Here is a 25,818-nt window from a genome sequence, read left to right on the forward strand (position 1 = left end):
CCGTGCTTCCTCACCCGTGCATGCCTTTGTGTTCGCTCTCTTCCCCGGCATTGTCCTTACTCTTCTCCTTCGCCAGATAACAACGAATCGTTTTGCTATTTCGAGACTGAATTTGAGCACCAGTCTTTGATGCCTTTCCTGACCACCCCCACTATGATCTTACAAACACTACTGTTCCTCACTTGTGACTCTGATACCTTGAAGAACTAAGTTATATTTGTCTCCCCAGTTATGCTGTAAATTCCTTGGACCAAGAGTTATTTCCTACACCTATTTTTATCCATAGTGCTTCATACCCAGTAAGATTGTTGAATGGACGGGATAGTTCATCAAATAACCCATCTGTCTAGTGTGCTTTATACCACAGAGGATCTCTCAGTATTTTTCCTTTTCCTTTTTCATTAACATCAAAGAAAGTTGGTTCCCTGATGTCCTGTCCTGTTCAGTCACAAATCTCTTACCCCCAGCTCCTCTGACAGATGCCATTAACTCTTCCATTTCCTCCTTTATGTCCTCACACTCTTTTCAACTGGCTTTTTCCCCTCTGTCCTCAAGTATATTCAGGTTTTAATTTTTCACCCATGATATCAACACCTCAACTCTGCTGCTCCTTGTGGATACTTCCTTGTTGCTGTCAGATTTTCCCACTAATGTGAGTGGCAAAAGCATCTCTATTTTTCTGCTCATGCAGAAGCAGCTTTTAAGACTGCACAAAGTCACACACAAAAACAAACAAACAAAAATTACAAACCTTAAGGAACAAAGGAAGTAATTTCCTAATATCCCATAATTTGGCAAGGCTAATGTGTGAAAGAAAAGCCAAATTTTAGAAATAAGTGCTTGATTTAGCCCATTTAACATTTTGTTTTACTTTTTTAAGATTTTTATTTATTTATTTGACAGAGATGGATCACAACTAGGCAGAGAGGCAGGCAGAGGGAGAGAGAGATAGGGAATCAGGCTCCTTGCTGCACAGAAAGCCTGATGCGGGGCTCAGTCCCAGGACCCTGAGATCATGACCTGAGCCGAAGGCAGAGGCTTAACCCACTGAGCCACCCAGGCGCCCCTCATTTAACCTTTTAGATAGGCTACCTTCTTTCTCAGGCTGTGACTTGTAGGTGGTGTTTTTGTTCCTCCAGGCTCATATCCTAAGTCCAGAAGGATCGAGAGTTCTAATCTTTGACTGACACTTTGCGAATCTGATGAAAGGTATATGTACCTCTCACTCCAGGAAAAATAAATGCATATTGTCACTTTCTGCTTTAGTGTCAGAGGCTCACAGATCTTTTGAAGTCCAACCGTGGATCCAGTTTTGAAATTCGGTTTAAAATAGAAGTTATTAGAGATGGTTTAAAGGTTTCTTTTTTTTATCTTTATTTTCTAACTTCCCTAATGGTGAACTCATCCGAGACTGACAAGACTTTGAGTTCGGAGTGGCTGCCATTGGAGACACTCAGTTTTCCCATCTGTAAAATGGGGTAATTAATGTATTTTTTTTAAGATTTTATTAAATCTTAAAAATTTATTTGACAGAGAGAGAGAGATCACAAGTAGGCAGAGAGGCAGGCAGAGAGAGAGAGGGGAGGAAGCAGGGTCCCTGCAGAGCAGAGAGCCCGATTCGGGGCTCGATCCTAGGACCCTGAGATCATGACCTGAGCTGAAGGCAGAGGCTTTAACCCACTGAGCCACCCAGGCGCCCCTGGAGTAATTAATATTAATCAGTCATTATGTTGCACAGATTAATACTTGCAAAATCCTAATAATTGTGATTTTTCTAAGCTCCCTTTGGATCATCTGTTATTTAGGTTGTACTTTTCTTCTCTAGATGAAAGCAGATACTATGCTACAGCTGCTTCTTCAGCTATTCTGTTTTTTGTTGGTTGGTGTTTTTTTTTTTTTTTTGTGAAGGAACACCTGCTTAGAATGTACCTAAGGAGTTATTTCTTTGTTTTTTGATAATTAAAGCACTGCTATGGAGATGGCTGACATCTGGATTCACTTTTAAAGACTTTGCTGTGTTTTCCTGGCTCCTGGGAGATTCATGAACTATAATGCATTCGATGGAAATGTGGTGATGTGCTTCAGTTTGCAACAGCAATTTTGCTCTTGCTTTGTTATTTCCCCACTGCAACGAGTGAGAGCTGCCACTCTGTTACTGCTGCTAAGAGATTAAGGGAACTGAGCTGAGCTCCAGAAATTTAATACGCCATATAATGCCTGATTTACTTTGAATCTGGCTTTGACTTGAATTGATAAATTCACTTGGGACTGCTCGGCAGAATCAACACCTAGGGATTACATTTTTTAAAAATATACGCGTTCTGAAATAGTTTCTTCCGGGGGGAGCATGAAAATCTAGCTCTCTTACCTATTTCCAACATTTACAGGGGAACAAAAACTTGGCGGAAGTATTCTAATATTACGATTTCGCCCAAAGTTATATTCCTCAATCTCCACTCAATTACAGCTCATTAAATTTTTCTAAGATTTCCTTCCCAGAACTATGTACTTTTGTTTCAGGCGGTTATAAATTACACCGTTACTTTCTCTACCTTGACATTCTTCTTGGCCTGTCACTCACAGGTAGTCACGCCAACGGAGACACGTGGATCAGTCAGGGCTCCCAGCTGCAAAGGACATAAACCAATTCTGGCTGAGTAAGCAGAAAAGTTTAAAAGGAGATGGACAAACTCAAGAGAATCTCTGGGAGGTTGGAGGAACAGGTATGGAACTCGGCTTCCGGGAGCGATGCTCACTAGCGACCCGTGAGAGGGCCCTGTAAGGAGGTCACGCCCACTACTAACTATTGCTCCCACAAACACTAAAAGCAATTGCTGCCAATTCCACTGCCCACCAAGGCCGCTTCCAGGTTATGAATTTAACCTTGCAGGCCCGTCCACCAGAAAATGTCAGATGCCCTTGCCAGCAAATTGGTTTCCAAGCAGAATTTTTCCTTCCTCAAGCTACTCACTTCCACTCAAAGTCTTATGCAGGTATGCTGAATGTTGAAGGCTGGGTCCTGTGTCTGCAACATAGCTGTTAAGAGCCTCTTTTTCAGAGCTTACCTTGGGGAAGCAGCGCTTACATTAAGATTGGGGATTCCCTAAATGTAGCAAGTATTTTCAAAACAACCTGGACAGCCAGAAAATATGAAAATATTTTCTACAGGTGAGAATTAATATTTTGAGAATATATGTTAAGAACCAGATGCTTTAGGGACCCCTGGGTGGCTCAGTTGGTTGGGCAGCTGCCTTCGGCTCGGGTCATGATCCCGGCGTCCTGGGATCGAGTCCCACATCGGGCTCCTTGCTCAGCGGGGAGCCTGCTTCTCCCTCTGCCTCTGCCTGCCATTCTGTCTGCCTGTGCTCTCTCTCTCTCCCTCTCTCTCTCTGACAAATAAATAAAATCTTTAAAAAAAAAAAAAAAGAACCAGATGCTTTAAATAGATTACTTAATCTTTAACGAAATAGATATTTTAAGCCTATTTTATTTTATAATTTTTTAAAAAGATTTTATTTATTTATTATTGCAGAGAGAGAGAAAGACAGAGAGAGCACAAGTGAGGGAACAGCAGGCAGAGGGAGAAGCAGGCCCCCTACTGACTAAGCATCCGATGCAGGACTTGATCCCAGGACTCTGGATCATGACCTGAGCCAAAGACAGACACTTAACTGACTGAGTCACCCAGGTGCCCTATTTTATTATCATCATGTGACAGCAAGTCCAAAAAACATCAGCAATAAAATATTCCTTCTTAAATAAAAAAATTTCCTTCTTGCTGAAGTGAACTGTTTCCTACTCCTTGGTACACCAGTATATAGAAGAAGCCTCCAACTTCATTTCCAAGGTTTAAAAAAAAGAAGTTTGTTTAGAAATTCTCATTGAAGTGCCTTACACAGTTTCATTTCCCTAGAATAGACCATAAAGAAAAAAAAAAACAGACAATTTAACACATGATGTACATGAATACCTATCTTTCAGTATTATTTCTAAGGAAACAATGAGTTCTACTTTTCATTTTAGAAGTACATCTCTCCCTTCTTACTGCCCCCCCCCACAAAGAAGTAAATCTCTCTTGAGCTTTGCAGTGTGAGCAGAGGCTCTTTTACCCTCTAGTAGAACCAGAAGCTCTAATAATAAGGCAGAGCCTCCTTGGAGAGTCCCTTTCATAGCTGTCTTGGCAAAGTGGTTCTTGGTGTTAAGAAAGGAAGGAGATGCATCCTAGTAATTTATATAGTGGCGTGGGAGGAAGTACTTCTTTGCATTGGCATAAAGAAGACATTGTTTAAGTGAATCCCCGGCTACAGAGAATTTGAGATCTTGAAGAATTGCTTTACCCATCATCAAGTCTTACAAATTCTGTCTCCTAAATATCGCTCCCGTAAGTTCTCTCCCCATCTTGGCCTGTTCAGACGCTAATGCTATTTGATGGAGACTATCCAGCATTCTGCTAGATGCTCTCCCTTCCTGTCCTCCATCTCAGCAAATCCCAATCTGTTATTCACACGACTGTCAGAGTGACCCATCTAAGCATGAGTGAGAGCACAAGCTTTCCTTGCTTAAAACCTTTCCTGACTTCCATGTCCTTCAGGAGATGCCATGCAAACTCCTTTGCAAGACTCAGAAATCTCTTTAAGATATAGCCCTTCGCTGCATGTTTGGCTTCATCCTTTGTCGTTCTCTAACTCAAACGCTATAGGATATCTAATCCGAACTGCCTGCACTCCAAATGTGATGCTGTCTTAGGCCTCCTGCTCTGCCATATGTTGCTCATTCAGCAGCCTACCTCCTCCTACGCGCTGACCTCCGGTAAGTCTTCTCTCTTTTCCAGATTCAAACAACATTAAGTTCTTCATACCCTGTGCTCCATCCCGCAGTGCTAGAGGCTTGCTTTCATATTAGAATGTAAATTATAGAAAAATAATTGCATTCTTGTCTGGCTTCTCTTACTAGACTCTACTTTTTTTTTTTTTTTTAAAGCAGTGGCTATGTCTTTTATCTTTGCCACCCCTGCGTTTAGTGAAGTTTTTGGTATAGATACCATATACTCAATAAATTTTTTTTTTAAAATGCATGCCAGACTCGACACAGTATGCAAGCCGTCAAAGTGGTAGCAGTCTAGTAGTCAGGACAGGTCAGATTCATGTAACTAAAACACAAGGCGGGAGATGTGCCACCACCAGAGTTCAAAGGAAATGCTTCGGTGACGTTAAGGAGAGAGCTCCCAGTTCCGGTTTCGGGGTGTGCGTGTGTACAAAACTAAGGAGAAGCAGGTGAGAAGATGACATTTGAAATGGACTCTGATGGGGGAATTTTAATACTTGGGGGCTGCATCAAGTGTAAGGACTAGATTAGGTCACATACCGATACAGTAAAGCAGGGGGTGTCACACTAGATCACACAGTAGTCCCACCAAGCGTGTAAGAGAATACAGGAAAAAAGCTGGAGAGGTAGTTTAGACTTTACATGCTGGCTAAGGAGTCAGTAATTAATTTAGAAGGCAACTGTAGTGTAATTAAAGGCAGTAATTAGCAGAAGAAAACTATTATAGCAACTGTAATATTCTGAGTGAGGAGTTACAAGGTCACCTTTGGCAGATAATATAGTATAGACAAGTAGACAGATCTGGGACACTTATTGGTGACATGATCTTGAACATGTTATTTAAATTAACAAACCCCAAATTTCCTAATTTATTTTAAAAGAATGCTGTAATTAAATTTATGTAAAGAGATTAGCACAGAGCTTGGCATGTACCAAGTGCTTGAATTAATCAGTGATAGTTCAGCTGCCACTGATAAAAATTCAAGTCAAATCAACATAAGTAAGTAAGGGAAATTATTAAGAGGCTAGTGACAAGATCAGTGGAACAGAATAGAGAGCTCAGAAATAGAACCACATGTAGATAATCAAATGATCTTTGACAAAGGAGCAAAGGCAATACAATGGAGCAAAGATAGTCTTTTCAAGAAATGGTGTTAGAAGAAGTGTACATCCATATGTGAAAGAAAGAGAAAATGAGAGAGAGAGAGAAAAGAAAGAAAGAAATCTAGACATAAATTTTACACCCTACACAAAAATGAACTCAAAATGTAGCATAGGCCTAAATGTAAAATGCAAAACTAAAAAAGGCCTAGAAGATAACATATGAGAAAATCTAGATGGCCTTGGGCTTGGTGATGACTTTGTAGATACCATAACCAAAGCTCAGTCCATGAAAGAAAAAATTGATAAGTGGGATGTCATAAATATTAAAAATTCCTATGAATTTTTGTGAAAAACACAAAAAACTTCTGTGAATTTTTGTGAAAAACACTGTTAAGAGAATGAAAAGACAGTCCACAGGCTGGGAGAAAATCTTTGCAAAACACTTATCTGGTAAAGGACTGGTGTCTGAAATCTATACAGAACTCCTAAAACTCAGCAATAAGAAAGCAAACAGTCTAATTGAAAAAGGGCAAAAGATTTGAGCAGACATCTCACCAGAAAAGATATAGAGATGGCAAATAAACTTATGAAAAGATACTCAACGTCACATGTCATCAGAAAATTACAGAATAAAACAATGAGATACCATTGTACATCTCCTAGAATGGCTGAAAGCCAAAATGCTGACAACACCAAGTGCTGGCAAGGATGTGAGGCAGCAAGAACTCTCATTCATTGCAGGTGGGAATGCAAAATGGTGCACCCACTTTGGAAGACAGTTTGGCTGTTTCTTACCAAACTGAATATTCTCTTACCATATGATCTGGCAATTACACTTCTTGCTACTTACCTAAATGACCTGAAAACTTGTGTTCACACACAAAAACCAGAGCATGAGTGTTTATAGTAGCTTTATTTATGATCGCCAAAACTTGGAAGCAACCAAGATGCCCTTCAAAGAGGTGAATGGATAAGCAAACTGTGGTACATGGGCACAATGGAACATGATCAAACCATGAAGAGAAAAGAGCTATTATACCATGAAAAGACATGAAGGAAACTGAAGGGCATACTGCTAAGAGAAAGAGGTGAATCTGAAAAGCCAATATACTACATGATTTCAAATATATGATGTTCTGAAAAGGACACAACTAGAGACAGTAAAAAGATCAGAGATTGCTAGGGGTTGGGGGGGAGGTTTGAGGGAAGGATAAATAAACAGAGCACAGGAGATATTTAGGGCAGGGCAACCATTCAGCCTGATACTGTAATGGTTAGTATATGGCATTATATTGCTGACAAAGTCCATAAAATAAAACATAAAAAATGAGTCCCAATGTAAATAAGCTATAAACTTTAGTTAAAAATAATGTAAGAATATTGGCTCATCAATGGCAACAAAAGTACCACACTAATGGAAGATGTTAATAGCAAGGAAACTTCAATGGGGAGATAGAGGGAATATGGGAATTCTTTGTACTTTCCATTCAATTATTTCTGTAAACCTGAAGCTCTGAAAATAAAGTTACAAATTTAAAATTCACTAAGCAGTATATATAAAATTCATGCAGTTTAATAAAAAATGGAAAAGTTGAGGTGCCTGGGTGGCTCAGTGGGTTGAAGCCTCTGCCTTCGGCTCAGGTCGTGATCTGGGGTCCTGGGATCGAGCCCCACATCGGGCTCTCTGCTCAGCAGAGAGCCTGCTTTCCCCTCTCTCTCTGCCTGCCTCTCTGCCTACTGTGATCTCTGTCTGTCAAACGAATAAATAAAATCTTTTTTAAAAAATGGAAAAGTTGTGTTTAAAAGAAAAAAAAAAGCTACTCAGGTAATTCCCAGAAACAAAGACAACCCAGAGCTTTAGGGACTAAACCTGGGAATTTGATTTCTCTTTTCTTCTGTTTTAACTCTCTGATAAGTAAACAGGTTTTCTTTACATGTCAGGAATAATGATGTTCCCCACTCCCTCCACCCAGAAGGACCTAGACTGGTATCTGAGGCTGGTGACAGTGTGGAGAATCTGGGATACTTAGTCAACAGAGAAATTTTACTGAACCCCTGAACAATAGTGACCCGTGTTACATGATAGCAAACAATGGGCATTACTGTTGCCTACAGTAAGGAGATAAAAGGGGAGCCTAATGAAATGTTAAAAAACTGAACTGAGAGAAGTCTGGGTGGCTCAGTCAGTTAAGTCTCTGCCTTCCTTCAGGTCGTGATCCCAGGGTTCTGGGGTCGAGTCCCATATTGGACTCCCCACTCAGCAGGGAGCCTGCTTCTCCCTTTCCTACTTGCCTTGCTTGTGCTCTGTCTGTCAAATAAATAAATAAAATCTTTTTCAAAAACCCCTGAACTTATTTTCAAATTGTAGATTCATGTGCCATTATTCCTGAGATATTTTCACTGGGTATAGGATTCTGGGTTGACAGTTCTTTTCTTTCAGCACTTGAAAAACATTGTTATTTCATTCTGACCTCCATGTTTCTGATGAGAAATTTGCTGTCATTTCCATTGTTTTTCTCCCATGGGTGAGGTATACTTATATAAAATTAACAGACCTTTTAGAATCTCTAGCAGTAAGAAAGTTTTATTACAGCCCAAGTTAGGATGGCTGTGAGGGATACAAACTTCACAAAGAAGACAGTGCTCCTGTAAAGGGACATTTGGTGGAGAGTTATATACATCTTTTTACATTAAAATGTTACAAATTATCAGACAAAGGACATTTCAGAAAGTTGCAGACCTTACCTTAAGTTTCTAGTATATGCAGGGCTGTATGGCTTTATGGGAATCAGGGAAGTTTCTTTCTTTTCCTTATATTTTGTGTTCAGAATGTTCTTTTTTGGTTATTTTAACAGAGTAGATGTACAACTTGTGCTTGAGGCAGAAACAGACCCAGGATTTGAAGTTTTGTCAAGTCACTTTCACCTTGGTTAATGTTAAAGAATAGCTTCCCTGGGAGCCCAGAAGCAGGGCCACAAACACTGGAAGTTGAAAATTTCCTTTATCAGGTGTCAGTTCTTTCTAGGTGCTGTCAAGATTTTTCCTTCATCTTTAGTTTCCACAAGTTTAACTATGATGTATATTGGCATAGATTCCTTTTGTTATATCCTGTTTGGGGTTCATTCAGATTCTTGAGTCTATAGGTTATGTTGTTAAATTTGGGAGTTTTTTAGCCATGATTTCTTTAAGTAATTTTTCCACACTACTTTCTTTCTCCTCTCCTCCAAAACTCTAATAACATGAATGTTAGATTTTTTGTGAAAGTCTCATAATTCTGTATGGCTCTGTTTATTTTTAATTTTTTTTTCAGTCTATTTTCTTTTTGTTGTTCAGATTGGGTAATTTCTATTACTCTATCTTCAGGTTCACTGACTCTTTCCTCTATTTCCTAGACTGCTTTTGAACCCATCCAGTATGGTTTTTATGTAAGTCCTCCTTTTCCTCCTCCTTCTCCGCCCCCCCGCCACCGCCTTCTTTTTTTTAATCTTCTATTGCATTGTTGAGACTTCATTTTTCTTGAGGCACTCTAATTTTAAATATTTTTTCAAGTGTGTTTGTAATTGCTTGCTGCAGCATTTTTATTAGTGCTGCTTTAAAATCTTCAGAAAATTCTAACACCTCTGACGTTTCACTGTTGGCATCTATTATTTGTCTTTTTTCATTCAGTTTGAGATCTACCTCATTCTTGGTATGACAAGTGGTTTTCAAACAAAACCTGGAATTTTTCATATTATATGATTCTGTATCTTATTTAAACCTTTGGTTTTAAATGTTGTCTGATACCACTCCAGCAGGGGAGAAGGGTTGTTACCCTGTTACTGCCACGTAGTGGTAGAAATCTAAATTCCCTGCTTGGCCTGATCTGACTGTGGATGGGAAAGAAGAGCTCCTCATTACTACTGGGTATAGACAGATGTTCCAGCTCTCTACATGGTCTGTACATGACACTGTGGAGGGTTTGGCCTCATTATTCCTGGGTAGTGGTGAAGGTCCTGACTCCCCATATGGTAACCACTGACAAAATAAGGGAAGGAGAAGGCTTGTTACTGGTGATGGAGATGATAGTCCAGGCTCTTTACATGGCTTCTCTGATACCACCCAAGCAGGGATATCAAGGCATCTCATTTAACTTGAGGGTAGAAGTCTAGGTCCCTACTCATCCTTCGCTTCTTGGGTAGCCCACAGTTTTTTTCTGAGATATTTTGCTGGAGTAGAGCAGTCATTTTCTCAAAGTTTTTGATCTTCCCAGGCTTTCCCTTCCTTCCTGTTTTGCCTAGTGACAGCAGCCTTTTCTTGAAACTTTTGTTGTTTGTGCCTATCAAGAGTTTCTGAGTTGTTAGATTCTTTAACTTTAATTCTGTAATATATGAGGCAAAAGAAAAATCCAAAGCTCTCATCATCAACACAGTATGGTACTGGCACAAAAACAGACATGCAGATCAGTGGAACAGAATAGAGGACCCCAAAATGGACACTCAACTCTGTGGTCAACTGTTCTTCAACAGAGCGGGAAAGACTATCCAATGGAAAAAAGATAGTGTCTTTGACAAATGGTGCTGGGAAACTTGGGACAGCCACATGCAGAAAAATGAAACTGGACCACTTTCTTACACCATATGCAAAAATAAACTCAAAATGCATGACAGACCTCAATGTGAGACAGGGATCCATCAGAATCCTAGAGGAAAACACAGGCAGCAAACTCTATGACCTTGGCTGCAGATCTCTCTTGTGTTCCCTCTCTCACTGTCTCTCTGTCAAATAAATAAATAAAATCTTTAAAAACAAAACAAAACAAAACTACTCACTAAATCTAGCCCACAAAAAAGGGAAAAAAAAGAATTAGTTTCTACTTCTTGAAGGGAGGAGTGTCAAAATTCTTGTGGACATATTTATTTATTTATTTTAATTCAATTTAGTTAATTTATACAATAGTATTAGTTTCGGGGATACAATCCAGTGATTCATATAACACCCACTGCTCATTACATCACATGCCCTTCTTAATGCCCATCACCCAGTTACCCTGTCTCCTTGCCAACCCCCCCTTTCTTCTTGTTAGACATGTCTCTAAAGGCAAGGGAATCAGAAGCAAAAGTGAACTATTGGGACTTGATCAAGTTAAAAAGCTTTTGCAGATCAAAGGAAATAGTCAACAAAACTAAAGGCAACCTACAGAATGGGAGAAGCTAGTTGCAAATGTCTTATCAAATAAAGGGCTAATATCCAAAATTCATAAAGAACTTATCAAACTCAATATCTGCTGTGCCTGGGTGGTTCAGTTGGTTAGATATCTGCCTTCAGCTCGGGTCATGATCCCAGGGTCCTGGGATTGAGCCCCAGGGCTGGCTCCCTGCTCAGAAGGGAGTCTGCTTCTCCCTCTCCCCCTCCCTGCTGCTCATGCTTTCTCAAGTAGAAAATTAAAAACAAACAAACAAACCTCCAAGACCAAAAAAAAACAAAAACAAAAACAAAACCCTCAACATCTGTAACTGTCCCTCAGAACAATGTACTGACCAAACATGCTTGAACATGTACCAGCAACAGGCCTCTGGGGGAAAGGATGATATACATCCTTGAAGCCAAGCAGCAGGGAATGCCAAGCCCGCTCAGCTCAGGGTGGAAACCTGCCTGCTTCTTTTTTCTTTTATCCCCCCTTCTCCAAGAGATCACCCGGAGTTAATTAGATCATTCCTTTAAATGTGTTTCCTCAACCACAAATCCTATACTGCTTGATCAGACACATATTGTTTATCTATAATTTCCTTCACTCCTTTGTTGATTGTTGTCTTGTATCTAATAAATATGGGACCGAGGAGTTGTTCGAGGTGGCAGGCAGTCTTCTCAACTGACAACCCCTGCTCCCGTTCTCTTGAAGCTGACGTGTTTGCGCCTCATTCTTCTCCTGTGCACTGTTGGAAATCAGCAAGTGGCTGTTGGAAAGCAGCAAACACCCAAAAAGCAAAAAATCCAGTCAAGAAATGGGCAGAAGACATGAACAGACATTTCTCCAAAGAAATGGCCAACGCTTGAAGAAATGCTCAACATCACTCGGCATCAGAGAAATACAAGTCAAAACCACAATAGGATACCACCTCACACCAGTCAGAATGACTAATATTAATAGGTCAAGAAACAACAGATGTTGGCAAGGATTTGGAGAAAGGGGAACCCTCCTATACTGTTGGTGGGAATGCAAGCTGGTGCAGCCACTCTGGAAAACAGTATGGAGGTTCCTCAAAAAGGTAAAAATAGAGCTACCCTATGACCCATCAGTTGCACTACTAAGTATTTATCCAAAGGACACAAACAATGATTTGAAGGGGCACCTGCACTCCAATGTTTATAGCAGCAATGTCCCCACTAGTCAAAGTATGGAAAGAGCAGAGACATTGATGGACAGATGAATGGATAAAGATGTGGTATATGTACAATGGAATACTACACGGCCACCATAAAGAATGAAATCTTTCTGTTTGCAATGACATGGATGGGACTAGAGGGTATTATGCTAAGTGAACTAAGCCAGAGAAAGACAAATACCATATGCTTTCACTCAGATATGGGATTGAAGAAACAAAATAGAAGAACATAGGGGAAGGGAAGGGAAAATAAAATGAGATGAAAACAGAGAGGGAGGCAAACCATAAGAGACCCTTCACCTCGAGAAAACAAGCTGAGGGTTGCTGTGGGGGGAAGGTTTGTGAGGGGATGGGGTAACTTGTTGATGGGCATTAAGAAGGACATGTGATGTAATGAGCAATGGGTGTTACATGCAACTGATGGATCCCTGGGTTGTACCCCTGAAACTAATAACACTGTATAAATTAACTAAATTGAATTTAAATAAATAATAAATAAATAAACAAATAAACAAATAAATAAATCCACAGGAATTTTGATGCTCCTCCCTTCAAGAAGTAGAGACCATTGGGCGCCTGGGTGGCTCAATGGGTTAAGCATCTGCCTTCGGCTCAGGTCATGATCTCAGGGTCCTGGGATTGAGCCCAGCATCGGGCTCTCTGTTCGGGAGGGAGCCTGCTTCCCCCTCTGTCTCTGCCTGCCTCTCAGCCTACTTGTGCTCTCTCTCTGTCAAATAAACAAATAAAATCTTGAAAAAAAAAAAGACTAATGCTCTTTCCCCTAATTGTGGGCTAGATTTAGTGAATAGTTGGGTTTTTTAAAGATTTTATTTATTTTTTATTTATTTAAGATTTTATTTATTTATTTGACAGAGACAGAAACAGCGAGAGAGGGGACATAAGCAGGGGGAGTAGGAGAGAGAGAAGTAGGCTTCCTGCAGAGCAGGGACCTGAGCTGTCAGGCAGACAATGCCTGAGTCACCCAGGTGCCCCTGGTAAATAGGTTTTAACTAGTCTCCCTCCTCCCCAGTTCTATGCAACCACTAATCTACTTCTGTGCTATACATGTGCTATTTCCAGACACCTCATATAAATGGATTTATATAGTATTTGGTCTTTTGTAACTAACATTTGCCACTCAGCATTATACTTTGAAGGTTCATTGATGTTGTTGCATGTATCAGCACTTTATTCCTTTTTATTTCATTGTATGTCTATACTACATTGTATGGATACATGGATATAAAACGTTAATGGACATTTTGGTGTTTCCACTTTTTGGCTGTTTTGCTGCTACATAGTTACGCTATGTAGTTCTGCTACTACAAACATGTGTAAACAAGTTGCCATGTGGATATATTTTCATTTCTCTGGGGTATATACCTAGGCGTGAAATTTCTGGGCCACACGGCAAATCTATGTTTAAGATTTTGAAAAACTGTCAAACTTGACAATATTCCCTGATCCACAAACATGAGATGTCTTTCCATTTATTTAGGTCTTCTTAAATTTCTTTCAACAACGTTTTGTAGCTCTCAGTATACAAGTTCTTCATCTTTTTCATTAAATTTATTCCTAAGTATTTATTCTTTTTGATGCTATTATAAATGGAATTTTCTTACTGTCACTTTTAGATTGGTCATTGCTAGTGTAGAAGTACAACTGATTGTTGTATATTGATCTTGTATCCTACAACCTTTGAACTTGTTTGTTATTTCTAATAGTTTTTAGTGGATTCCATTGAACTTGTTTATTATTTCTAATAGTTTTTAGTGGAAGTCCAACCATTGAACTTGTTTATTATTTCTAATAGTTTTTAGTGGATTCCTTAGGATTTTCTATATACAAGATCATGTCATCTGCCTGGTTTTACTCCTTCCTTCCCAATCTGGAATTTTTTTTTTTTTCTTGCCTAACTGCCCTGGCTAGAACCACTAGTGCAGTGTTGATTGGAAATGGTAGGAACAGACATCTTTATCTTGTTCCTGTTCTTAAGGAGCAAAGATTCAGTCTTTTACCACGACTCATGTTAGCTGTGGGCTCTTCATAGATGTCCTTTATTAGGTTGATTTGGATTATGGATTTTGCTGAAACATGTATTTAAATCATATGCTACCAGAGCAGTGTAGAGTGTCACTTGGCTAGTGAAACTAGCCAAAAAAAATAAGCTTTCAAATCCACATGATTTTTTCTTCTAATCTTGTTTTATTAGGCATTTTGGGGGCAAAATTATATGACCTCATCTGAAGCCTGGTCCTTTCAGTATCCAATTTTGGTATAGAGGTTTATGAAAACACACAAAATACCTGTCCAAAGCCAAGAAAAATTGAGAAGAATTCAAACATTATTGGAATCTCTCAAAGAATATCAAATGGGATCCGATTCAAATTCCAAGAAAAACTTTAAAAATCTTTCTTTCTTCATTCCTATCCCATTCAGTCTCCCACAGGAACCCACAATTAAGGTCTTCTTTTTTCCCCATTCTCTGCCTTTCTGTATCCATTCATTATATCACAAATTGTCCATGTGTAACACATAGACCAGTCTATGCCTGCATTTAATTTGATAAAACATCTTAAACACAAATTTAATTAGTTGTTGAGATTTATAAATTGGGAAATGACACATAAAAATCTACATATCTGAGGTGCCTGGGTGGCTCAGAGGGTTAAGCCTCTGCCTTTGGCTTGGGTCATGATCCCAGGGTCCTGGGATCAAGCTCCACATCGGGCTCTCTGCTCAGCAGGGAGCCTGCTTCCTCCTCTCTCTCTGTCTGCCTGCCTCTCTGCCTACTTGTGATCTCTGTCAAATAAATAAATAAAACCATTAAAAAAATTTTAAAACTTATGTATCTGATTTCCCTTTAAAATTTTGAGTTTGTGAAAAAAAAATTGAGTTTGGCAAAATGTGGCCTGCACTTTACCACTAAGTGGCAGTGAATAGTGGGTACCTCCTTCAAATATGACATGTCCTCGAATTTGCTGCAGTCTTTACCGCTCCCTACTGTATTACACATGACCAATTTTACTATTTATGATACAGGCTTAGCTTCTGTAGATACTGGGATTCATGACCTTTTAATGCCATCCTTTCCAATGTATATTAATCACACTCTCTCAGATTCCTTCCAGTTTTGCAACTTTTTCTATTTACTATACTGAGCAGTAAAACAAAAGTTCTGAAAGGATCCTTTGACAACTGTCTAGAGTCCAGAGATAAGCTGTGGCCTTTTGGGCCCTATAAGCATATTAAAATTCCTGTGGAGATCTCTATCTGATGAAAAGGAGGGGGAAACTCAAACCAGGGGTTACACTAACTTTGTATATGGAAGACCTTTCAGGGAAGAAAAGCCCATCTCAGAGAGAGAATAAAAGGGAAAAACCCTGGGCGGTCTGTGCCTACTGTTGTTATAAAAGTAGTGATTTACAATATTGGTCTTTCTGGAAAAAAGAAGAGGGGATGGAGAAAGGAAACATGTTACAGACACATCAATGGGACTTATGAAAAGCAATTACAATGTCAATGACTTAATATAAATGATATACATACCTCAACTGATGAATTAAGAGCTGTTATTTTCTCTGGAAGCGGCTACTTGACTATAGGGGAAAAAAAAAAACCCAACTTGCACTTATTTCAGTCTGTTTCTTTACTCTGACCTTTAAATCTTTATTTGTATTTCTTAAAGACCTCAGTTATCTTAGAATGACTGGGACAACTTTGCAGTATTTAACATTTACTACAATTAATCTTTCTAAAACACGAGAACTCCCATCCTCTTCAATAGTGACAGATTCCATTAACAGGTCAACCTAAAAATAAGACTACAAAAATCAAAAGCTGCATTTGAAATACATGTATATATAGCTGGGTTTTTGGATTACATTTCAGTAATCCTCTACCTAACAAGAGAATGTAACAATATGTATATGATTCACAAAACAGAGTGAAGGCTGATTTCCTAAATATGATTATATAATTGGCCTCAGTTTCTTTTTAGCCAGTAATTGTTAAAAAGCAGATCTACTTAATAATAATAATTAGTTTCTGATTCGTTACACTATTATGATGTCAGATGGAACCCAATAATTTGGACCACAGGTTGGTATATTAGACCTCTATGAATTCATTAAAAATAAATAAGAAAATTATGTTTTATCATTTGTTCATTTGTGTTCTTATTTCCAGACTATTTGTTTTCTAAGATTATCTATTTTTTAGAGAGAGAGAGAGAGAGAAAGAGAGAGAAGCACAAGTGGCACTGGAAGAGGGAGAAGGACAGACTCTTGGATGAACATAGGACTCGACATGGGGCTAGATTCTAGGACCCCAAATCATGACCTGAGCCAAAGCCAGATGCTCAACCAACTGAGCCACCTACTGCCCAAGCTTATTTGTGAATATTTGATATGTGGAGTGAAGTAAACAATGTGTGTACTTAAACAAATACATATGTAGACTCTCAACAGTTAATAATATGAAGTGCTCAGCTTGTCAACACAAAATGAGTAATCTTTTAGAATTTCTCAAAGAAAGAAAGAGTTTTATTCCTTCTCAATTTAGGACAGCTGCCCAGATGCACAATCTTCATAAAGAAGACAGTGCTCCAGGGAAGGAACATTTAGTGAAGGATTATATACATTGTTTGCATAAACAATTACAAATCATTAGATAAAAGACATTCCAGAAAGAAACAGACTTTATCTTAAGGTTAGTAGATGGAGGCCTACATGACCTTAATCTTACAGGAACCAGGGAAGGGCATTGGTGGTTCAGTGGTAGAATTCTCGCCTGCCAGGAACCAGGGAAGGTGTTTTTGTTTTTGTTTGTTTGTTAACTCTTTTCTTTATGTATGAAAAGCTCCTTTTTAGGTTATTTATAAACAAAGCAGATGGACAGTATGTGCTCAGGGCAGAAGTAGACCCCATGCTCTGAGATTTTTGCAGACTCTGGTAATTGTTAATGTATGCTTTCCCTGAGAACCCATGAGCGGGCCCAGAAATACTAAAAAGTTGAAAAATGTCCCTTTATTTATAATTCTCACTAATACTGTGTCCTATAAAGCAGCTTATAGTGCCTTGCCTCACCAACAGTTTGAGATTTAGAATACTGAATCATTTCCCACCCCCCAGCCCCGTCTTTAGCATACGTTTGGCTAAAACTTACTGCTACACAAGGGGCCACCACACCGGTGTCTGAAAACTCTAAAGCAGCCGACCCCATTGGTTGCAAACACCAGGGACAACAAATGTGTAACAGGTAGTGACTTGTCCCATTTTTCCTGTCCCAGGCCATGTGCCCTGTTCCCCACTACAATCAAAGGTGCATTGCATTTCGTTTCTAACAATAAATCCCCATGAACCTAGAAATCCTCTGTATCTACAAAGAAAACTCGAGCTTGTGAGAAAAGGGAGATTCCCTTCATTTAGGGCTCAAAGAACTATAAAAAGTCTCACCAGAAAGGTGAGCCTACAGAAGCGGGAGCACAGTGTACTCAAAACTCTACCCAGTCCTTGGACAACGGCCTCCGGGCCGCTCCCGCTGCGGTGCTCACGCTACCACTGCCGCCCTCCGTCCGGAGTCCCTAGTTCATTCCCTCTTTCTCTGCTCTCCTCCAGCTCCGCGCCCGACTTCCGCTCGAACTTCCCGCGCAGGGAACCCACCAATCACAGACGTCCTTCCTCGGGCCACGCCCCCCGCCTCCGGCTCCGGGAGCCGAGTCCAATTTCTCGTACACCCCCTCCCGCCCTCACGCACGCTGCGCGCGGACGCCGGCCTCTGACGCCGTCGTCGCCCCGGCGCCGCGTCCCGCCCTGGCCGCTCCCGCGGACCGTTGGGCGGCCTGCCCAAGTCCCTCCTTCGGGACCTCCCCTCACCCCCGAACCGCTCTCGCGGCAGCGACCCATGTGGGAGTTCAGGCTCCTGCGGTCGCCGCCGCCGCTGCTGCTCCTCCTGCCGCAGCTCAGCCTCGGAATCGCCGCGTCCCGCTCGCAGGCCGACACCATGAACCTGGGCGGCGGCGGCGGCGCGCGGTGCTCCTCCTCGGCGGAGGGGCGCCGGCCGCAGTGCCTGCGGCTGTCCGCGGTGCCGGGGGCTGACCCGCAGCGCAGCAACGAGTTGCTCCTGCTGGCGGCGGAGACGGCGGGGGAGGGACCGGAACGGCGCGCCCTGTCTGGGGAGCGGGCGAAGGAGGAGCCGCAGCCAGCGCCCCAGCATCACGTTCTCTATTTCCCCGGGGATGTGCAGGTAACCTGGGGCCTGCCTGGACACCTGTTCCCTCCCCGTGTGCGTATGCGAATTCCCTCAGTGTCTCCCTTGCACTAGTGCCGGGTTCCTCGCCTCCCCTGAACACACCCACACATGCGCTCCCAGCGTGGCTCTTGAGTTACTCCACGAAATCCAAAACCGCCCCTGCCACGCCCCTGACCCCCTGCTTTTGGAGCCCCGGAGGGCAGGTGTCCTTGGAGGGTTACGACCGACCTCGGGAGAGCCAGCTGTTCGTCCGGGCTTGGGCGGGGGTGGGGGTGGTTTTGAGACCGAACGAATGAGGCAGACACATCCGTGTGTTCGTGCTCTAACTTGGTTCCTCCGAGGTGCGCGCGCGTGCATGTGTGTTAGGAGACGGGATGGCTCTCAGATTAGCGCGCAGTGTTCCGAAAACGCTGGCAGTGACTTAAAAAAAAAAAAAAAAATTTTTTTTTTTACAAGGATATGACACTTTTAGTAACCCTAGAAAAGGCAAAGGGGGTGGGTGGAAGAAAAGGGTCATTAATTGCTAAGCATGTCAGTGTTTTTTGCTCACCTAAATTCTGTACTTTTGTACGTGATTTTATCTTTATTATTAATTTTATATCTTCAAATATTCGTGGATGTATTGCCCTGCAAAGCTGGGTCTTAATTTAGATCTTAATCCAGAACCCTGTTGCCTTATATGGTAGCCATTAGTTATATGTGGCTATTTAAATTAAATTAAAAAACCCAGTTCCTCAGTTGTACTAGCAGCATTTCAAGTGCTTAGGAGCACCTGAGGTCTGTGTGTGCCCTAATGGACAGCGCAGATACAGAGCATTTTCACAGAACATTTCCATCATCACGGAAAGTTTTGTTGAGTAGTGCTGGTGTGGACAGGGAAAGCTCAAATGTGGCTAGATGTGTTTCTTCTACCATGAAACAGTATTAGTTTATTGTTTTTGAAATTGTTGCTTGAAAATGATACAGTTACAAACTTTGTGCCCTGTGTCCAATGATGATTAAGATATATGTAGTTTTTTTCTCTTGTTCTTAGAATAACTAACTGGGCTGATGGCTGATAACAACTGAAAAAACTAGTATTTGGATTTAAGAGAAGGTACTTACTCAGTTAATGCTGGGTTGCTCAGTGTGGGAAAACAGGATACTACTACTCATGGCCACTTTCAGAGATCTGAGGAACAGCTCAGGTGTGCATCTGTAATGATGATGATGGTGATGATAGTAATGGTAACTAACCTTTATTGAGCACCTACTAAATGTTTATAAAGTGTGACAACCCGAATACAATGCAGGTCTAAAAAGTCTAAATATACTTAGAGTCATATCTCCTTTTGTTTTGACATCATCCATTTCCTTATGTAGCCTGAGATTCCATTAGCTTTTTGGACAGTGATATAGTGTTTTATGCAGAGTATGAAGTGCTTTAAAAACCCAGGTCCTTTAAAGATAATGCATCAGAAGGCTTTGGCCAGATTGCCTAGGATTGAACCCTGATTCTGCACTTTTTAGCTATGAATTCTCCGGCCAATTGCTGCTACCTCAACTATAAAGTAGGAATAATAATTTATAGAATATCAATGAGGACTAAATATGTGAACACCTGATGAGTGACAGTTCCTTCTCATCTTTCTGATCACCTTTTTTATTGGGCAACCCTAGTGCTCAGTTTGTGGACTTTTCTCTTCTGCCTTTACTCCCTTAGTGATCTCTTGTAGTTTTACATTCTACCTGTACTCTGATGACCTTCAGCATTTGTGTATCTAGCCTGTGTAGATTTCTGGACCTTAGGCTTAACCTAAGGCATGCACAATATTTCCTTTTGGATAATTAATAGATATCTCAAAACTAAAATCTCTGGATCCTTGCTTTGAAATCTGTTCTTCCTTCAGTCTTCCTCATCTCAGTTAATGGAAATTCTTTTTTAGTTGCTGAAGTTAGAAGTCTTGAATTATCTGTTAGCAACCTCTCTTTCACACTCATACCTCCATCAACAAAGTTGCTTCCCCTTCTAAATCTTTCTGAAAGTGATCAGATGAGTCCGTTTAAAAGTAAGTCCAATCATGCCACACCACTGCTCAAAACTCTGCAGTAGCTTCCCAAATCACTCAGAGTAAAAACCAGAGAATCTTGATGTTTTGAACGGCTCTTCACCTTTTCCCACTCTGTTGCTTTTCTGACTGTCTCCATTTTCTGTTTTACTCTGCCCTAGCAGCAGTATTCATATTTTTCATGGTAGATACACTTTACCTCAGAAGCTTTGCACATACTGCCCCGAAAATCTTCCTGCAGATATCTATAGGATTCATTACCTCATCTGTTTTGAGTCTGTTCAAAAGTTGCCTTCACAGTGAGGCCTTTTCTGACCACCCTATTTAGTAATCAGATGTATCCACAAGATCCCTACTAGCTTTTCTCTTTTATTTTTACCCATTTCATTTACTGTATTATTCATTTTGGTTTTTGTCTGTCTTCCAGCACTACAATATAAGCTTTATGTCTGTTTTTTTCACTAATATATCTATGTGAATAGATACATGCCAGTGAAGGCATGTAGTAGGTGTTCAGTATGTAACTTGTTGAATGAATGAATGAATGAATGAATGAATATATGTAAGTTGCTTTGAGCAGTGCTCAAAGTGCTTGATCAATCTTGGCTATTATATGAAATGCTTTGGGCTCAGATTTCCTCATCTATATCTTTGTACTTGATTCTTATGATCTTCATGTTCATCCTTGTGGAATTTACTGTTAAATACAGCTCGTCTTATTAATGTATCGAATCTTTTATAGAACCATTGTTCTGGTTATATCGTATATAGAGTAAATAAGCATACTTTGTGTATCTTTATTCTTTTTTTTTTAAAGATTTTATTTTTATTATTTATTTGAGAGAGACAGTGAGAGAGAGCATGAGCGAGGAGAAGGTCAGAGAGCGAAGCAGACTCCCCATGGAGCTGGGAGCCTGATGTGGGACTCGATCCCGGGACTCCAGGATCACGCCCTGAGCCGAAGGCAGTCGTCCAACCAACTGCGCCACCCAGGCGTCCCGTGTATCTTTATTCTTATTTGGAGAAATACTGAGCAGAAGTGGGCCAATAGAACTTTGTAAGGTACCATTAGAAGATTTACCTCATGTTAACACCAATTTATTATTTGGTATCAGTTAGATCTAGTTGTCTGTAATTTTAAATTTTAATTACCATTGCTTTCTTTCTTTTTTTTTTTTTAAAGATTTTATTTATTTATTTGGCAGACAGAGATGACAAGTAGGCAGAGAGGCAGGCGGGGGGTGGGGGGGGAGCAGGCTTCCCGCTGAGCAGAGAGCCCGATGTGGGGCTCGATCCCAGAACTCTGGGATCACGACCTGAGCCAAAGGCCGAGGCTTTAACCCACTGAGTCACCCAGGCGCCCCTTACCATTGCTTTCTTGATGTTCCTTTTGCAATCATTTTTTTCTTGTTATGTGTCCTTTTTTATTCTGTACTTGTTAGGTTTTTTCATTTGATTTAATAGGCAAGCTGAGAACATAGTAATTCATATTTCTTAAGATACTTTGATTTTTTTTAATCCATCAGTAATGATTTTGGAGGGGGGAGTCAGGATTTTTTTAAATAGGCGCTTTCCAATTTTCTTGAGTTATCTTGCTTTTAAAAGCCTCAGGATATAAAATTATACTTATCTCTCTTTTTAAAAGTATAAGCTTACACTTTGATGAATTTTGACAGATGTTATAATTATGTAACCAATGCCACAGTCTTAAAACATCTCCATCACCCTAAAAGGGACCCTCATGCCCCACTTTTGTCTCTTTTCTCAGCCCCCGGCAACCAGTGACCTTTTTTCCACTATTGTTTTACCTTTTCCAGATTTTCATGAATTTGGAATCATAGGATGTGGTCTTGTGTCCGGCTTCTTTCACTAGAATATAATGCTTTGAAATTCATTCTTACTCTTGCCTGTATCAATGGTATGTTCCTTTTTATTGCTAAGTAGTTTTCTATGTATGGATATACAGTTTGTTTACTCATTTAGCACTTGGTGAACATTTGAGTCATTTTCCAGTTTTCCCTTTAAAAAATTGTTGTTTTCCTGAAGGCTAGGATATATAGATGATTGTGCCCTAAGTGTATGTCCTGGTGAGTAAAGACTCCTTTCTCCGTGTCATGCCTCTAGTACTCACACTACTGCCACACTCAGACACTCCTGAAACCTAGTACGTGGGTTTCCCCCATACCAGGTGATGCTCTGTGACCCCAGCTGGGTATCCTAGTACTTAATCTGACAGTATCTACCCCCCGTTATTGTCACAGTTCGTAAGTTAAGGGCTCAGTCCCATAAGACTGTCCCCCATTTCAGATGCCATTTGCAAGTCCCAGGTTGTCACCTGTTCTGCTGCTGACTGGTTATAAATTGGGATGGCCATGGTACCCTCCTTGGGTTCAGTTAATCTGCAAGAGTGACTCATAGAACTTAGGGAACGGAGTGCTTACTGTTTTACTTACTATGAAAGGATGTGATAAAGAATACAGATGAACACCTAGATGGAAGAGATACATACGGTATGTGGGAAGGGGTGTGGACCTTCCAAAGCTCGCTCTCCACACACCACTCTCCTAGCACCTCTGTGTGTTCACCAACCTTGAAGTTAGTAGAACCCATACTTTGGGGATTTTTTATGGAGGCCTCATTGCATAGTCACTGTCAATCATTAACATCCATTTCCAGCCCCTCTTTGGGGAATGGAGAGTGGGACAGAAAGTTTCAAACTTCTTTTTTTTTTTTTTTTTTTAAAGATTTTATTTTATTTATTTGAGAGAGAGAGACAGTGAGAGAGAGAATGAGCGAGGAGAAGGTCAGAGAGCGAAGCAGACTCCCCATGGAGCTGGGAGCCTGATGTGGGACTCGATCCCGGGACTCCAGGATCACGCCCTGAGCCGGAGGCAGTTGTTTAACCAACTGCGCCACCCAGGCGTCCCAAGTTTCAAACTTCTAATCATGTCTTGGTCTCTCTGGTTGACCAGTTCCCATCCAGGAGCCCACCAAGAACTACCTCATTAGAACAAAGTTGTTCCTGTCACCCAGGAAATTCCAAGGGTTTTAGGAGCTCTGTGCCAGGAACAGGAGCAGATAAAAATACATGTATTCTATTATTTCACACTTGATCTTGTGCCCTGGGGCTTTCTGTGCTCTTGTCAGGCAGCCTTCTTAGACTGGATCCTGTTTTAGTCCTTCTAGCTTGCCTACTTGGGATGTCTACTTTATGCTCAGCAGAGGCGCCCCCTCCCTCCTTTTTTCGATGGAAGTACAGCTCATATCCAATATAGTTATCCTTGCTCTGCTATAAGACTATAACGCCTAGCTTGAAACTTAATCGCAAATGTTTCCAAATCGTTGGAGACACATGCACATCAAGTTTTGCTAAGAATCTTTTATACCCTTACTTTAGAAGCAGTATGGGGTGGGCCTGTAAGTTTTTGCAGGTCAGTAAGCATCTTCCTGTGAAATAAGCACCTTAAGCTCTCCAAGAGATTCTTTTGCCACTTCCTTCACTGGTGATGAGAAGCATCATACCCTCCCCCCAAGCATTCCGCACTGCAAGGCAAATAAGTACATTACATTCCCAATTGGGATGAAAATTCTTAAATGGAAATACTCTCTTTCTATTGTCTTACCCTCTTCTCTAGAGTGGCCCTGGGTAATAGCCAGAGTTACAGAAACAGTTTTGGCCAGCTGTTAGCTAGTCCTAGGGGATGTCCTGTGATTCTTTTTAGAATATGGGAGTATTTATCCACTGTTTTGAGATCTGGGTTTTGATACAACAGTGACTATTTTTATATTTCAGTGCACACAGTTCCTTAGTATAAATTAAACATTTACCCCCTCTGATCATGTAACCTGGAACTAATCAAAGAAAATATCAAGTTTTTAGATTACCTCCTATGTGGTAGAGGCTAAGCTGAGAATTGTAGACTCTTGAGTTCATTTTGGCTCATTAACTAAATAACTATAATAGAAATATAAATAACTATAATAGAAATAACTATTTAGTTTCTAGCACCTCAGTTTCCTTAGCTATAAGAAGGATTTAGTTGAGCGCTTTGAGATCTAAGTTCCTGTTTTAATTTTATATCACAAATATGAATGTGCAAAGGGCAGTAGCAGAATCCATAAAAAGTTAAATGATAGCCTTCTGGGAGTAAGTATTTTTAAAATATATATGACAAACTATTAATATTAATGAGATTCTGAACTGTTAAGAAGGACTTGAACATCCAACTGGGAAAATTTTAAAGGACATGAACAGAGGATTAACAAAAGAAAAAAAATGAAAATTGTCAATAAACAACCAGCTTAGGAATCAAAACATGCAAATTAAATGAAAAGTAAAGTATTTTATCATAGTAGTGAAGATTTTTAAAAAATTAATGCTAATAGCTAGTGTGGGTAATGTGGGTAAATTCTTGTATACTTCCAGTGAGAATGGAAATTGAAATTAATCTTTTTGATGGGAAGTCTAAAAATTATGCATATCTATATTTATTGATTTGGAACCAAGCCTGTAATATATTATTAGGGAGAAGTAAGAATGTGTCTTAAATACATATTTACAAATGTGTATATATACTGAAGAAAACTGGAATGCTAGACTCATTTTAATAACGATTATTTCTAATTGGTGGTTTTATGGATGGCTTTTCTGTCTTCCTTATACCTTTGTATATAAACTAAATTTTTGTAGTTAGTATTACTTTCATTAGTTTTAAGATTTTTAATAGAAAAATATGTGTATTATTAAAAATTAAGTTTATTTAAGGTTATATGTTGAAAAGTATAACCTTTTCATTCCGGTCTCTCCGGTCTCCCATTTCTCTTTCCCAACGCTACCACTGTTGCTGATTTATGTGTTCTTCCACAGACATTCTGGGCTGATGCACACTTTTTTTTAAGATTTATTTCTTTATTGAGAGAGTGAGAGTGCACGCGCAAGCTTGCATGTACACGCATGCCCACTCAGGGGACGTGGTACAGAAAAGGTGGAGTCTGACTTGGAGCTGATCTCAGGACCTGAAATCATGACCTGAGTGGAATCAAGACACGGACCCTCAACTGATTGATCCACCTCGGTGCCCTGCAAACTTTTTTTTTTCTTTTTTCTTAAAAAACACATAGCTTACAAGGTTTTTTTTAGCCCTTATTTTATAATGCATATGAATACTCATAGACTTGATTCATTCTTCTGAAACAGAAATAACCTTATACATGCTTATTTATTTATG

At 40.2% G+C, this 25,818-nt stretch overlaps 1 protein-coding gene across 2 annotated transcripts in view; it reads left to right on the forward strand.

The window, feature by feature from the left end:
* Positions 1 to 18,171: 18,171 nt before the first annotated feature.
* The window catches only part of C3H2orf69 (chromosome 3 C2orf69 homolog), a 29,052-nt gene continuing 21,405 nt past the window's right edge, over positions 18,172 to 25,818 (forward strand). For both annotated transcript variants that reach the window (XM_044241240.1, XM_044241239.1), the window contains exon 1: positions 18,172 to 18,536. In XM_044241240.1, coding sequence (XP_044097175.1) covers positions 18,195 to 18,536 — 342 coding nt within the window. In that variant the 5' untranslated portion in view covers positions 18,172 to 18,194. The remainder of the gene's footprint in view (positions 18,537 to 25,818) is intronic.

This window comes from Neovison vison, chromosome 3 (assembly GCF_020171115.1).
Source record: "Neovison vison isolate M4711 chromosome 3, ASM_NN_V1, whole genome shotgun sequence".
Taxonomy (NCBI): domain Eukaryota; kingdom Metazoa; phylum Chordata; class Mammalia; order Carnivora; family Mustelidae; genus Neogale; species Neogale vison.